At 38.3% G+C, this 16,770-nt stretch overlaps 1 protein-coding gene across 10 annotated transcripts in view; it reads right to left on the bottom strand.

Annotated features, from left to right (window-relative positions):
- Positions 1-16,770, bottom strand: part of NAV3 (neuron navigator 3) — a 576,126-nt gene that overhangs the window by 33,836 nt on the left and 525,520 nt on the right. For all 10 annotated transcript variants that reach the window (XM_076333407.1, XM_076333424.1, XM_076333396.1 and 7 more), the window contains 4 exons: positions 14,822-15,010; positions 12,264-12,316; positions 7,416-7,439; positions 5,008-5,085 (listed from right to left, as the gene is read on the bottom strand). In XM_076333407.1, coding sequence (XP_076189522.1) covers positions 5,008-5,085; positions 7,416-7,439; positions 12,264-12,316; positions 14,822-15,010 — 344 coding nt within the window. The remainder of the gene's footprint in view (positions 1-5,007; positions 5,086-7,415; positions 7,440-12,263; positions 12,317-14,821; positions 15,011-16,770) is intronic.

The following is a 16,770-nucleotide window of genomic DNA, read 5'->3' as shown; positions in this document are numbered from 1 at the left end:
TTAACATGATCTACATATTAGATACGAAGATGATGTACAGCTCTTAATCTGTAGACCCATCACATACAGATTAATTTTGACTTCTATTAACATGTGAAATTCTCATTGGAAATAGCCAAAGAGATATATGCTCAGGGAATGACTTCAGTGCTAAGATGACAGATTTGATTTTAAACATTTCCTTCTTAGCAAACGATCCCAGCCAGCCAAACCCCAAACACCTCAGCTCTTAGGTTTACAGCCCATCCTGAACATGACATTGGCATATCCAAAGACTATCTGCTGACACACTTTGCGATTTGACCTGCGGTGTTCAGGTTTATAAAACAAACGTAAATAAATAAATTTCCTCCCACCTGACACGGCTGAATGAAAGGAGGTGTGAGAGGCCAGAAGGGATCGGGCTGATTGCAAGAAGCAACTGTACATCTGGTGACCTTTTCTGTTCGTCGCCTGCTATTATCTTGTTGTTTGGCTGTAGGATAGTGGTTCAGAGCTGGCCAAACAAGAGTATTAGCCAGAGAACCCCCTCCGCTTTCTACTGGCATCCTGGGTCTACTACAGTTTGCAAGCATGCACCCTTCAGCTTTATACAGTACAAAGCACTGATCAAAGTGCCTCCAAACAGGCTGGGTTCAGGCTGCTCGCTGGAATTTGAGCCCTTGTCAGTCACGTAGGAAGTCTGCTGGTTGGACACTTTCTGCACTGAAAGCAGGCCCCTTCTTAATTAGTATTGAGATTTGCCCTTCAGCAACATCAAAACAGGCACCAGGGGAAAAGCCAGAATCTCAGAAAAAACCCTGTAAATTAAGCATCCAAACAACAGCTGGACCCTGCTTGAATTCAATCATATGCAGGCAAAACACTTTGGGGTTAATCAAATGAAATAAACTGCTGAAATCAAGCATAGTACTTGAGTCTAGCCAACAAAACCTGAATAATAAATGAAACCAAATAAGAAAAGTCTTCGCAGATGTTTCCAAAATGCCTGAGAAATGCTGTAACTTCCAATTGACAGATTTTGATATAAAATAATACATCAAGCAAAGGCTTGATGAAATAGGTCAAATTTCAGCCTGACAGTCTTTTAATGACACATGTACTACTGTCACCAACAGTCTTTTGTGGTGAAGCAAAGACAGACATGAATAGCGTTGAAATGAGATGGATAAGATGCTCTTTTTTTCACTCGCATACAATACTTTTGCTCAGTTCTACAAAGGGAGGTGGTAACAACAAATTCAAGCCTGACAGGAACTGTGAGGGAACAAGATTTCTGGCTATTAGTAGTTTCCTTCTCCAGACTACAGCGAGGAAAAAAGTGCTGCCCATTTTCAGACACTGCAAGTATGGAAATTTGGGGGAGCTAAGATGATTGCATTTATAGAAAAGGCATCAGAAATGACTGAGTAATTTTCTGGTCAGCAAAGGCACCGCAGAAGATACTCTGGTCATACAGGTCTCTGCCTGCCAGAGATGGATGTAAGTACAGAGACAGAGGCCGAGTGACCAAACTTTTTTCTGCATTAGACTTATTGCTCATTCAGGTTTTAGCCTACTGGAGTGCAAATGTGACTCAAAATGAGGGTCACAGTGGTAGTATCCATTTAGAGAACAAAACATGCTTTTGATTTCTTCTCTGAGGATAAATTCCAGCTTTTGTGATTAGGACTATTTCTTCCTTAAATGCCAGGGGCTGGTGACGTATGTGTCTTAGATTAGGAGATAAATGATAAACGAATACATGCAAGTAAAGCATTGCTAAGAAAGTACAAGTTCATGAAAATTAGAAGCCCACCTGGGTCTGTCATAAGTTTGTCAAATTAAAGCATTTGTTAGTTACTCTCAGAATTTTTATGAAAAGTATATAATCACTGGCACATAAATATCAGTTCTGTAATTAGACTAAATTTCAGAGGCCATATCACAATTAAAAGGTTGTATATACACTCTGTTTTCAAGCTGGATTTTACTCCTGATGTTTAAGTGATACTTCGTAGAATTTATTTACATAAAGTTCTTAAACAGAATTAGTACTAACACATCTTTAAGGGGTCTCTTTTGATTCTTTGGATTTATGTGGCAGTGGGGGGTTTTTTTTATGCTTTACATCTTCTGTACCAGAAACAGCAGAGAAAGAACTTAGAACCAGGCTTATTGTGAAATACTTTTCAGTTTTTAGTTTTGTAAAGTATATACCTCATTACAGCATCCCCCCAAAAAATTACTTATAATAACTAGTAATATCTACTTTTCTTTTAAGATTGTTTTCATCGTGAAGGTGTCTAAAGCCCTTGTTCATGCCTGGAGAATTTGAAGCCTCTAAGTTTCATGCTCCTGACAAGTTTAATTTTGAGGGAAATTCCACATGTTGGGGATTTGGAAAAAGGAAAGATTTCTCTGGTACCATTTAAAAACCTCATGTGCTAAAAGGATCAGCTTTAGGGTTGCTCATAGGTTTAGAGTTTAAAGACTGTCTCCATGGAGATGGATTAGAAAGTGGGTGACAGTCAAAAGAACGTGATTAAATGAACCTTTATACAACATACAGTGTGTGTGCATACATATATATATGTGCATACAAGCACATACAGGTTTACAAACGTGGTACTTCTGGATAGGCAAAAACAGATGCACATGTATATATTTTTTAACTGTCCTGTTGAAAATGTTACCCCTCCAATTAGATCAGTAGAAAAGCTATGGGTATTCTTATTAGGTGTTCAGAAGCCCAGAGGCAGTACATAGGACCAGATCCCCAACCAACTCAACATGAATTAAACAGATTAAACCCAACTTATTTCTCACCCACGCAGCAGAATTAGTTTGAGTGAAAACCAAGCCAATCCATTTTTAGGTTGACTCACTTTCTTTGAAATATGGACCAAATCTAATTGTAACTTGGAGCTGACTTTGAAAACTTGTCTGGAATGGGCAATGTTATTAGACACCAGACTGAATGGTGTTTACTCCACGCTAATGAATACTGACCAGAGACATAGGCAATGACTTCTAACTAACACTGGGGACAAATTGGATGCAATTGGCCCAAACGAACCGAACAGTGGCCTCATTGCTTCAGCTGCAGGGGAGAATGCCCTGCCATCCTCACTCTATTGCACTTGTTACTGTATTATAGGCTACAGCATTGCTGGGATGACTGGAAAAGGATGGAGACTAAAGAGAGTCACCTTTCAACACATCAGCAAGAAGGAATATGCTGGTGCTTTCTGTTCAGAACTAGTGGAAGGAGAGAAGGGCAAACTGTTTTTCTGCCCAGAGAGTAAAGTGAGGCATGGTACCAAGAGCCCGAGTTATCCCCATCAGAAGGGCTCCCACACCAGCTCTAGTACAGGCACCTGAGCACAGGCCCACCACAGGCAAACAATAGTCCAACCCCCCGGCTGTGGGCAGGGACATCTTTCACTAGATCAGGTGCTTGCAGGAATCAAGCTAACTCTTCTGGATAACACCAGCTGCTGCTGCGTGGGCATTAGCAGGGCACTCAGAGTGGATGTGGGGATGTCTCTGATTGTGCTGTCTTGCAAGCCCAGCCACAGCCCCACCACCCTGTGCTCCCCACTGCAAGGCAGAGCTGCTGCAGCCCTGCGTTTTGGGTGGAAAGAAAAGTGCCCTGCAGAGAACAACGGACTTGTTAGCAAACACGACTACCCGAGGCATGCTGGCTTAGCTGTTCTGACCTCTTGGTGTTGGTTTTAGTTTGTTGCTCTCAGGATGGGTGAGTGAAGAATTGCCCAATCTGGCAAAGATGAAGATCAGTGTCTAAAATACATGACAGATAGAACCCCATACTAAGGATAGGCATGCTGGCTATAACTTCCCGAATGAATAACCCAACCCAGAATCTAGCTTTTGAATTTACAAACATTGCAGGACTCCAATATTGTCTGTTTCACTAGTTCATTCTCAGAACTCAGGACAGACTGGCAACCCATACTGCTATAGCGGTACCAACACCCACATGTGTTCTGCAGCCACCTGAACAGAGCAGAAAGTGCTAAGGGTAGCTCTTCCACATTTTCACGTGTGGCAGTCCTAAGAGAACAAGTAGCTTTCACACAGCAAGAGATTATTTTCCCACAACATGAACACAGTACTACTTCACCATCTGAAATAATTTCTTGAAAATAATGGCAGTATTTATAGATCTAAATACTCAGCACATCTACATTTTGAAGAAAGGCACTTTATAGGTTGCCCAAGACATCAAGAAGCTCCTTTCCTGAAATGTAAAATGATACTCTCTGGCAACTGCATCTCAGCTTTCCTTGGGAATGGTAACTATAGTTATCTCCTGAATTGCATTTAAAAATCACTGTACAACAGATTGTTCAGTAACTATCTGGTAACTTCATCTGAAACCACAGTAACCAGACAGGATTGTAGCTCACATTCCCTATCGGGCATTATTTTCTGATAACATGTTCAATAACTCATATTACCAGTGTATGACAATTGGAAGGAACACCAGGGAGCTCTCTGTGAGATAGCCCAGTTTCCATTAGTTACATAACAGCATAGTTATTGCAGCATACGAATTCTATATACAATTCTATACTGTTCTTCCCTCCACATCTATCTGTGTTTTGCAGGGCTTATATTTGTGAAATGAAACTATAATGAATTCTGTCAGAATTTTTTTGCAATTCATGCCCTTTCTTTGGTTGTGTCTCCTTACTTTTGGGCTTTTTTTTTAATTGATTCTGAAGAAAGAGTGAAACTGAACTGGATAGGACTGTTGTCACCTCCAAAGTGTGGAAACTCTCATTTCTATTTCCACTGTGTTTATTACAAGATTTCTTCTGCTTGAAGCTGAGGCAATACAGACACTTAATGAAATAATTAATTTGAAAAACACCAAAATAAATAAATAAATAGTAAAAGTTTTCCAGACCACGTGTTGGTACTTGAATTGAGTAAGAGCCAGTAGCCAATCTGATAATGTATTCTCTGATATTGTTTATGATCACAAGCAAAAATACTTACATTTGCTGAAAGCTGAGATGTAAGGGTAGCAACTTTCTCTTGTGATGCAACCAGCTCTCTCCGTAGTTTCTGAATTTGCTAGATTAAAAAAAAAGACTGCTGTCAGCATTTCAGCAATTACCTTCTGTTGTGGTTTTTTTTTGTTTTCCTAAGGGATCACTAATAGGTTTACAGTATCTTAGTTTCACATTTTAATCTCAGAACTATTCAGAAATACAAATTATTAGGAGTTGGCACTTAGTGCTGCTCCAACTGTTTTCTTGCACTTAACCAGTGGATGAGCTAGGATCCCAGTTAAGGGAGCACATACAGGCAAATGCTTAATTACTTCATATGTACAATCCGCTGTTTGCACATGTAAATGCCATGGGTTTTTATCAAATTCCGTAAGTTCCAAACATAGCCTTAGTGCAATCAAGGATAGCAGCCCTGGATGAGATCTGAGATTATGAAACATGAAAGAATTTGAGTGAGGTTCACTTTGCCTGACTGTAGACATGATGCAACCAACATATGTTAAATGTCTACATTAGACTCAGATGAACTGCCAAAAAGTACTCCCTTGCTGCCTGGCATGAAGAAGGCTTCGATGACTACCTCAGACACAGCTTTTTGCTTCGTGGATGTCTAAAGTTAGATGAGGTATAGTAATATTTTTTTTTTTCTCTAATACAATATTTCCTACAGTCCCAGAGATTCAAACATGCAGCCTCTTTAAACCTTATATATCTTTCAAAAACTTGCTGGCCAACTTAAAAAAAATGTAGCTTTAAATGTGACTCTTGACATGAAAATATACCTAATTCAAGGCTCCTGTATCCTTTAATGAAAAACAGAATCCTTAAGAAAAATATCTGTTTACATTTCAGGTAGGATAGATATCTAGCATGAAGCTTGCACATCATTTTAAGCTCATTTAACCCTATTTGAGATCTTACAGGGACTCCAGGCATTGCACTGAACTTAAGCACAGCATGGAGTTTCACTTTGAAACCCCTTTCATACTCAGACATAAAAGAAATTATTCCAGACTAGAGAAGTAAAATGTCTAAAACTAGCATAGGAAAGGGAGCACGTAACATTCACTAGTAAAGACTATTGCAGTACTTTAATTTTATGACTCCCATGAAAGCCAACAGGGAATATTGCACAAGCGTTAAGAATGAACAAGTTCCTGTACATCTGTGATAGAAAAATAGCTAGGTCATTTATGCTAGCTCAGAGCAAAGGAAACATTATTGAGCTGTTCTCCATCCTGGACTGCTACGTTCCTTTTTCCAAGTTTTCTCTTTGGTTTTCAATAGCAATTATTTGACCTTCCTGCTTAAGCTGCACTTTCATCATATTCCTGCAACTATACAGAAGTAGTTCTCATGAAGTGCTGTGCAACATCTCCTGCAAGAGCCTCACAGAGGAGACCTAGATACTGAGAAAACATCATGTAGAAATACACAGGAAAGAAATGTTGTTTCACTTCTGTATACAGCCCTATATAAAGGGCAATGAAATGAGCAATTGTCATTTACACTACTGAGCTATGGCATGTTTTTCAGCTCCTTTGCTTTAACTTTCAGAGAAAGGAGCTTAGAAAATTCAGGTAGAAATTATATTGAAATATGCTGCGGCAAGTAAGGAAGAATATGTTTATTTGTTCGACTTCCTCAAAATATCTTTGAGTTGACTTTTTCTCTGATTAGAATAGTAAAAATAGGAGCAGCATAAACACAGGAGTTGGAAGGCATGTGGCTCTGTGAAGTGGAAGTGCACCCCTTGGTGCTGCATTTTATTGCTGCTACTCCTTGATGCCCTTTTAATACAACCAGGACTTCATTTTGAGAAAGGCTGTAATTGTATCCAGCTGCTGACCTGGGCTTGTCACCCATTCTTATACACTGTGAGGAGAAAGAAGCTGTTTTCCATGTCAGATTTGATTTATATCTGAAATCAATCCGCGTTGCTATGAAATCCATCAAAGTGGTCAGCTTCAGAAATTTAATATAATGCAAAATGTAAGGGAGAGAAGTTCAAAGCGAACATTTGAAGTATTTTTCTCCTGAAAGGCAGCACATTACCTAGAATTGCACAGTCCCTTAGATCCAGTACAGAGTGGTATTAAGTCTGAAATCAGACATATCACAACTCCTCCACTCAGAAGCCTGATTCTTATTGATTCTTTTCACCTTTTCAGAACCTCAGCCAGGAGGGATTCTTCAGCACGATGCTAAGAAAACACCTTCTAGTGCACTAGAAGCTGCATCGGCTCTTTACCAATTCTTCTCAAAAAGAGGTACAAAGACACAGGGTGTCTTTTCCCCAGCGACTCAGCAATTTAGCCATAGCAGATAAACAATAAACTTTAAAATAATATAATGCAATACACAACTACAGAAATGAAGAAAAGATTTTACCTCTGAATGTGCCTTTTCTTCTGCCTGGAAGGAAACAAAGAAGAAATGGCTTAGAAACAGACTGCAACATAATTGCGGTAATAGAAAATAAAAGCCAGCTACACTGAAGTGAAATGAATAGTTTCACGGATCTATTACATTTAAGGAAGGTATGCAGTAAAAACAATAAATGGAATTCTTTTCAACTTACTTGGCAAGGCTCCAGCTGAAACCCCAAAGAGTTTGCCAGCATACTGACAACATGAAACAGTAGATAAAGGAAGAACAGGAACAGAACTGCAGAAACTGCAGCTACATTTCTAAGATACAAAAGAAAATTTGCTATGCTGTCACTGCATGGACCTTAGTCTGTTACCAGCAAACTTTTACACCGTAATGATTATTATGGCTCCTGGAACTACATTTGCTTTACTGTATACTGAGCAATATTCCTAATAGACTAATCCCTGCTAAGAGAAGTTGGCAGCATACCAGTAAAGTATGTATGGGGGAAGGTGAAGGGAGAGGGGTACCTGCACTTTAAAATAATTTCTTCCATACAGAGCACTGACCAAAATATTAAGGGCTATCAAGGCATGTTAAAGTTTCAGCTTAAACTTGCTAATAATATTCAATAATTTTAGATATTTTCCATATTGTTATATATTGTGTCATATAATGATGCTATTTACTCAGCAGTCTTTTTCAACAAGCTAAGAAACTAAATAATTGCAAGGCAAACCTTTGAAAGGCATTAAATTTGTAAGCACGGGAGTAGTCTAATTTAGGAGGCATTTGTGGACAGAGAGATCTTGCTTCAGTGGGATTCTAATGGAAAGGAATGGCGTGCCATGAGAGAGGAACCCTTTTGTAACATAAAATAAGAATCAGTTAATGTACTGGAAATCAATCCACCCCATGATCTGAGGCGGCCCAAGTTCAGAGAAGCAGTCTAACATTGGAAAAGAAGTAAGGAGTAAAAGGAAAATGTGGGTAGAAGAATTAGCTATAAATAACACTAGAAAACTAAGAAAACCCAAGGTAAGAGTTCCTCAGAAGATTCCCTGACATCAGGCAGTATCTGTGTTACTACAAATTAATATAGCTGATTTTTAAGCCTGTATTAAGCACAATTTTTGTGCTGTTACAATTGTAATTTATTATAAAAATGTTTCCTTACTTTACCTGGTGTAGGGGGAGAAGACTTTTAGAAAACGCCTCTTTCCATACATACTTATCTGTTAACAGTTACTAAAAAGGCTGCGATGCTATGATATTTCCCTGTGCAACACTTAGAACTGCTCTTGGCTGAAACTACTGTAATACCCGATACATCACTACATGGGAATGATTTAGTATAATGATTGTTTTATTTGCCAGCACTGATGTGACACACATACTGATGTTAACTTTCTGATCTATGTTCGCAAAAAGGAGATCTGCCTACAGAAAAAACTGAATTTCTCGTTATTGTTACTTCAAACGTAGTGCATGAAAAGTCACAAAGGGATCAAGAAAGACCATGTCCCCTTATGAATTCTACTGTGCCAAGAAAGGAAAAAAAAAAAAAAAAAATTAGGGTTGGTGACCTTTTCCTGAAACTGCCATGTGGGGATGTGGTCCCTCGTCCCTAGACCACCAGCCCCCGCTGATGAAGGCAGTGCTACATCTTGTTGCCAGATGACTCCCTCACTGTACAAGGAAGCGTTGCTTCTCTCCTAGAGTTCAGAGATGTGGTTCCACAAGTCAACTTTTGTGGGCAGTGGAATAAGTAAATGAAAGAGAAAGAACAGGATTCTGGGTATATTATCAACTTAAAGAATAAAATCTGACAACCAAATACATCTGAGCAGTTTTTATTTAAGAGTTCATGCTGATACCATTGTAACCCAGCACTCAGTCATTATTCATAAGACTCTAAAAGGAAATAATTTTTTTTCTCCCTCTACTTCTCCATCATATCCATGCACCCCATCCCTGTAAGGATTATTTTTTTCTTTTTTTTTTGAAGACTTAAAATATTAACATACAAATGACATGTCCTTACACATCTCCTTTGAGCTTGGCTTAGCACAGTTAATGAAGTCTAGGGATTCTAAGTGTATCTAATGCTGAGAGCCAGTGCGAGAAATATAGCTATTAACTAAACATGTGCAAATTGCAGTGTCTCACCTACTGAGCAGGAGGAGATTAAAATTGGAGACAACCTATCATAATTTACACTACCACACATCTTTTTCAACTTCTCGGAGAGCTAGATATATTCACTGCCAAAACTGAATCAGTATTTCAACCCTACAGTCAGTACTAAGTCTGCTTACATGGCATACTTTTCTGTGAAACCAAATGTTCGTCTCTACATGCATACCTCTACAAGCTAGATTTCCAGTCTATTCAAGTAAGTCCTGAAAACCCAAATGCAAATCAAGAAGAAAGCAAAATACATACAGAAAATACTAGTGAATGCAGAACTTCTGTCTCATTGGACTTACTCATTGCAATGGCAGCTGAATCTCCTATTCTAATTCTCAAACAAACAATCTTCAGAGAACAACGTCAAGATTTTCAACTATCCTTTGGTAATAATACATAAAGATCTTGATCTTTATTTAGTACTTTGTCTGAATCTCTCCAGTGATTAGGCTGCAGAAAACCACTAGCACCAAGGCTTAAGGCAATGCTTGAGAAATCCGATAAATATATTTGATTGAGATACTTACAGAAAGGCAGCTGCTTTGGAATTCCTGCTTAGTGATTTTGGCCTGCTTAAGTAAGGTAAAAAAGCTCTTGTACTCCTTGAATCTAGTAATAGCTGAAAGCGAGTTACGTGTGCCATAACCCTGTGAAGCTATCCCTTTCTGGAGGAAATGGGGCACTGCACTGTATCATCGAACAATGAAACATTGTTCTCTGCTTTCTGCTGATGTGATACTGATTGCCAGCCTTTCATGTTTCTATACTCCACTTGTGCAGCATCTTCTGATGAATTGCTGAAAAGTTTAAACTTTTTTCATAGGATGAGAGGGATCAAGCAGAAGAAATTCTCATCAAAAAGCATCCCTAAAAGGTCAACTCCAGTAATTTTGTCATACTAATTCCTTTCTTGCCCTTTACAGATTTTTCTATAACTTCCATTATCTTGTCTACATAATCCATAACTTAAGGAGTGGGGCTTAGCTGCAATGTAAATTCACAGTCAGACATTTCAGAAGATATTCCACTGGCTTACAGTATGAACTTGGGTAAACAGTTTAAAGTTTGTTTTGCAAGAAAAATACTGTTCTCTATTATCATGGGGATTAGGTAATATTTCCAAGATACTCTGTAATCTTGAATGATAGCAGGATATATAAATAGAAAGTATTAGTAAACCCTTGCTACAATACACAACATCAGAGCAGAGATATTTCAGAATTACTGACTGACCGGATACTGAATGCATCCTGTGTCACGTTGCAATTTGATTTTTACCATCTATCGGTTTCATACCATTCTTCTAAAATTTGATATCAAAGATTGAATTATAATTTTGGACACCCCACCCCCCCATGCAAATTGGTCATAGTGTCTCATAGACAGGGAAATAGTAGTAAAACTATTTTCAATTACCAAAACGTAAGTGAGAAGCTTTGCTTTGAATGTTAGTCATTCCTTACGTGCAGCCCGTCTGTATGTACATTCTACCTCCCCAAAATAATTTGGGGCTGATCTGGACAGGAATTGCTTGCAACTTGCTGCTAAGGCCTGGACAAACCTAATGCCTGTGTACCTGATGTTTTAGACATGCCCCTGTACGACTGAACGGAACTAGGAGAGGCACCATTGTGGTAGACGTTGTGCATGGATGCAACCTACTTTCCAAGCTAACATGAGTTTAGCTTTGAGATAAGGCTACCAAATGGCACAAATGCATCAGACTGCATGGGCTCGGTATTCCCAGGCAAGAACTGGTGTTGGCTCTGGGTAGAGGAGTCCATGTCATTCCCAGGATGTCAGCTGACACTATTCAACACCTGAAAACATGGAAACAGACTATTCATGAATGCATGGTATGAAAGCAGATAAAGTGGGTTGCCCTCCCGTGAAAAAGGGCTACTACAGCATGTCATTGTAGTTAGCAAATAGGTTGCAAAGCAACTGCTGTGTATCAGCAAGGGAATGTCCAAACATGTTTAACTCCTCCCATATGGATGATTTCTTGTTAGCAGAACAACGGAAGCAACTACTTACGCAGAAGATCTCAAAAAAGTTACCAAAACAATAAAATAGAGAAAAAAAATCAAAACCAGAACTTCTGCTTGAGCTAGAATACAGTTATTACTCAATCTAATTAATCTAACTAAGATTAAACTTTTTTTTTTAAAGACACCCTTCTCTTTGGAAAGAATATCTAAATACTGTCATTTGCAACAAAGATCAGTAGACATTTAAACTGCAAATTGTCTCTCCCTTACCCTGAAGCAAAGTTGTGTTTTCCAAGAAGTGTACCTCGAACAGTGACACGACAAAAACACTTTGTAAATTGTGCAATTAGAAAACTAGCTGAAAATAAGCAAACCTACTCAAAATTAGCAACTGCAATAGCATAAGGACCCCCCTTAAAGAGAGACTCCCAGACCATTACCTTCTTTTTAGCTTTCAAAATATACACTAGGTGATTTTAAGCAGTTCTAAGCTTAAAATCACATAAAAAGATGAAAATAATGTATTCTAAAATAGCATGACAGTAATACCGAAGTTGAAAATAAATGTTCCTGCTTTATTGCCGTACAATTTTAATCATCCTAAACCTCAAAGCATTGAAAGTTTCATGAACAATGAACAAGAACAGTGGCAGGTAGAACTTTTTTCTAAAATGTTAATACTCACCGTAGAGTAGAGAGAGGATGTGCTGGAGACAAGTGATAATGAGGACCCATGTACTTTAAAAAAAGGAAAATAACATGAAATATTGATGAAAGCATAAAACTTCCCCCACGTAGCTCAATAACTAAACATCTTTTTAAAATGAGAACCAATCTTCCATGAAGAACAATTATGACCTATCAGTATAGAAAAGTTATTGACATTTTTTCCTGCACTTAAAAAGATTGTTCTATACAAAAAGAACCCTTTCCATGTAATGAGGTAGGAAAGCGAGCCAGTGAGATTCAGTATTATTACCAGCAAATCAAGCATCACTTTTGTTGTTTTGACAACAAATCACTTGATAAACACACTCTTTAGAGACACCAGAAATTGAGCTGTTTATATACCTGTCCAAAGCTGGGCAAACTGATTTTAATAAGAGACTATGCTTTGCAAAACAGTTCACATTCCCTGGGGTGAGCTCCCAGGCTTTGCTCAGCTGGTTTCTCCCCTCAGCACAACGCAGACCCATGCATGCTGGCATTTGTAGTCCGTGTGAAGGCGTTACTGCAAGACATAGTGCCATATTTCCACTAATCATCAGTGGAGTCGGCCTCAAGAGCACCGAATGAATGTCGCAGGACTTCAACTCAAAAAATGGGGTTCCTGGCCTCTCTGATAATGGCAAGTGAAGACTAAAATGAGACAAAATTGCCCCTTCTGCTTTAGATGATGCTCCTAATGAAGGATACACCAACAGAGAATTTTAAAGAAGATAATTTATTTCATTACTTCTTTTCATTTTTGTTGCAAAATAAATTTGTTTAAAATTTATAATCTGCCAGGGTTTGATAAGTAAATTATTTTGCTTTAATAGCTACCGTATGCCAAACTGACAATGCAAGAATACTTGGATTAGCCAAATAGACTTTAAATCTAATTTTGTAACTGGGCAAATATTTACAAAGATGTGGTACGCTGACCACTGAAATCCTGTTGCTTTCAATCTACCTTTGGTTTTCAGACTCTGCTTTAAATCTCTCAGCTAAACTCCCATTCTGCTCTCGTACGCAGTGGCTCTACCCATTACCTCACTTCTTTCACTATAACCTTCCTCAGAGCTCCTGTCTTAAATAAAATACATTTGGCCTTCCGACAGCATCATTTCATGTTACTCTCTAATGACCGTAAACTGCTGAAAACTGTTTATTATTGCTGCATTGACTTTCATTTAGCCAGGTTGATCATGGTTATCCACTCCAGCTGGATATGAAACATGACCAATGAAAAAGCTTTCATCAAAGGCACTGGTGACCCATTACTGAAATCCTAGATTTAACACCTCTTTTTCTATGCATAAATTATTTGCCTTGTTTTCTCTATTATTCTTCCAGTGTTTCCTCTGATAATTCTCCTGTTCCTCAGCAATGGGTCTGCAGTCAGCTCTGTCCTTGAATTATGTGATATGCTTCTGTGCAGTCAGCCATCCTCTCTGTGCTGACAACTCACAGCTTGATCTGTCCTGCACCCTACTGCTAGTATTACATACCCAGCTGTCTGCCTGACATATCATCCAAACTACAGAAGAAGGAATTGAAAAGTAAAAGTATTAGTTGTCCATTATTTCACCTAGGACTTTTTTTTTTTCCCCTTTTATCTCATAACTATGAGCTTTGGGGCTAGGGGAAGACTTATTTTCTTGTTATAAAGACCATTGATATTGTCATCATTTAGCAGTAAGCAAGATTGATGAGATGATGTTATAGAATGAATATCCATTAAATTTTAGTGGGGCGGTTTTGGTTTTTGGGTTTTTTTTGTGTTTTGTTGTTTTTTAGTTAAAGGGTGTGAGAACTTTGTGCTTATGGGAATTCTGCAAATAATCAGATTTACCAGAAATGTTAGGCAGAAGAAAATGTTACAGTGCATTTAATTAGGAGTTGTCAGATGCTCTGTGGTTAAAAAAGAACAAAAACCAAAACCAAGACAAAAGGTATTCCCCAAATTCCAGGTGGTGTACATAGCATTAAAGAAACCAGACCAACAGTAATATCTGCATAAAGAAAGTATTGAGGTCAGATTAAATAACAGAGTTCAAATACAGAAATTCACATAGTGATTGCTGTAGGAGGCTGTAAGGAAGTGGGGAAATGAAATGACTACAAAAGAAAGGGGATGCTAAGTAGCACTGGCGTTTGGGAAAAAAAGGAAATACAGAAGTAGGACTAAGAAAGCGTGGAATCACACTAGTCAAGGTATGCTCAGACACTTCAAATTTAGAGGCAAAAAGAATAAAATAATTTTCCAAGTACGGCTTCCTTTCCTCTGGAATTTCTGATAAAGGATTTATACATGTATAAATGCATTGCATATTACTGTGTGAAAGAAATATCTTCTACGCTTTAGGGTAAGGAAGTCCTGTGAGTCTAACTCAACAGAATTAAAAAAAAGCTTCACAAAATTATTTAAGTTTTTATGTTGCAGAAGAAATATTTTAAAATTTTACTACGCTTTGGAGGCCTATTTCGGGGACCTATTTTGGGGTCTATTCGCTGATCCAAATAGTAACTCAGTCTTACCTTCTTCCATGCTGTCCCTGAATGAACCTGAATGACTAATTGCTCGTGGTCTCTCTTCTAAGGATGTAGCACTGCCACACAGTTGGGAGTCATCATAGAGATCAAAAGAAGTATCTTGTGCAGGGATGCTGTTTGAACGCATCATACTGGGTCCAGGAAGGTTAAACTGAGACAGGTTGGTTGGACTCACTGGAATACAAAGCTTTATTAATGAAGCACATTTCCATTAAATGAATTTTGGTTCTGCACAAAATTGTAATGTAGGACTAGCATGGTTAGGTGGATCTTATGCTGTTGAGAAAATGAAAGGCTTTTATTCCTACATACAAAGCCACCACAGAAAGGTGAAGCAGATGATCTCTGAGGAGCTGGAGCTGGATGAGACTAATCCTGTAAAACACATGGTAACACTAACAACACTGGTGTTTGAATACACACTTCTTCACTTTGACAGCCCAAGACAGAAAATCAACAGGGGAGAGTCAAAAGTTAAAAGTTAAAAAGGAATAAGAAATAGTATTTTTTATAAGCAGCTCTTCTAATAAATCAGTATCTGTATTTTATTGTTATATACCTATATTACCGACTGCTGTTAAGACCAAAGTTTATTGGCATATGCAAGACATTTATTCTTTGATTTTCTACAGCACCAACCACTATATAAGGTTAAAATTCCTGCACAGGCCAGTTGAATCTCATCATAATAAATAGGAGCAGTCCGATCACTCATGGTTGAAATCCAGAACAGCATTGATGAACCTACTTTAAGCTTTTGCAAAATTTATTTGCGAGTAGGAAGGAAAGCCTGGTTATGGTTCACCTGGACCACATGAACTCAATGCCTAGAAGAAAAAGCTGATTGTCTACCCAAATTCAGCCTCAGTGTTTGGACTTTTATTTTAGATCGTGCAAGATGTGCCTTAAGTCATAAACTACCAGAGCAGCTGTGTTATGAGAGCAAATTATTCCACAAGGCTATGATAATGGAAAGAAGCAAAGGACAATGACAAAATAAATTTAACCCCCCCCCGATCTTATTGCTCTCTGTTGTGGGTACAAGAACTATGAACAAAAAGAAAAAGAAGATAATTTTAAACAGAAAATGATGGAGTGAGAGAAACTCTGCTTAAGACTCTGTGTCTAAAACTACTGCAAGTACATGAAGGAAATCCAAAGCAGTGGCTTGCCTAGCCAGGATTCAATTTCATTTTTAAAAGTGGCTTTGTTCAACTTCTTTTCCCATATGTAATAAAGACCAACACTTGTACGTCTGATCAAATTTCTTTTGAGTGATGCCATAAGCTGCAACAGAGTGACAGAAGTGTGAATGCTTCAAAGGTTGCTGCTAATTCCACAGTAAGAGCCTAAAACACAAAAGGTCATTGTGAACCTAGGTGTGTGTCCAGCACGGTGCAAATAAATGGTTTTCTATTAAGCATTAAAGAAAAAATAAAATTGTTAACAAAACTAAATTTGTGTTGGATTAACTTGAAACAAGATCCAGAAGAACCAAATCTAAATCTTGACCTGTAATCAAATAAATCTGAAATGTGACTCACGTCCTAAAATATTATATTGCATTCAAGGATGGGATTTGGATTGGGCCCAGTGCAGTTATAGCCAGGTCCAGCCGCTGAAATGCATTGGAAAGGCCTATCTCAAAGCAAACCTGTATATAGGAAAAAAGTAATATTTAGTGTCTGGCCTGACATTCACTAAAGTCACTGGAAAGAATCCTACTGACTGTGAACCCTAACAGATGAGTAGCTTTGAACTACAAGCCAATTTCCAGCTCTGCCTCAGATTTTCTTCTCCTTGGGCAAGTCATAGAGAATCTGTGCTTTTTTTCCATATGCAAAAGAGGAGGTACCCTGGCCCACTCCATGAAAAACACCGTGAGTTTCCCTTCATTAGAAAGGTACCACAATATGGTGATGGAGATATTAAAA

Source organism: Aptenodytes patagonicus, chromosome 1 (genome assembly GCF_965638725.1).
Source record: "Aptenodytes patagonicus chromosome 1, bAptPat1.pri.cur, whole genome shotgun sequence".
NCBI classification, from domain to species: Eukaryota; Metazoa; Chordata; class Aves; order Sphenisciformes; family Spheniscidae; genus Aptenodytes; species Aptenodytes patagonicus.
Note: the sequence above shows the minus strand (reverse complement) of the source record. Positions and strands in the feature narration are given on the sequence as shown.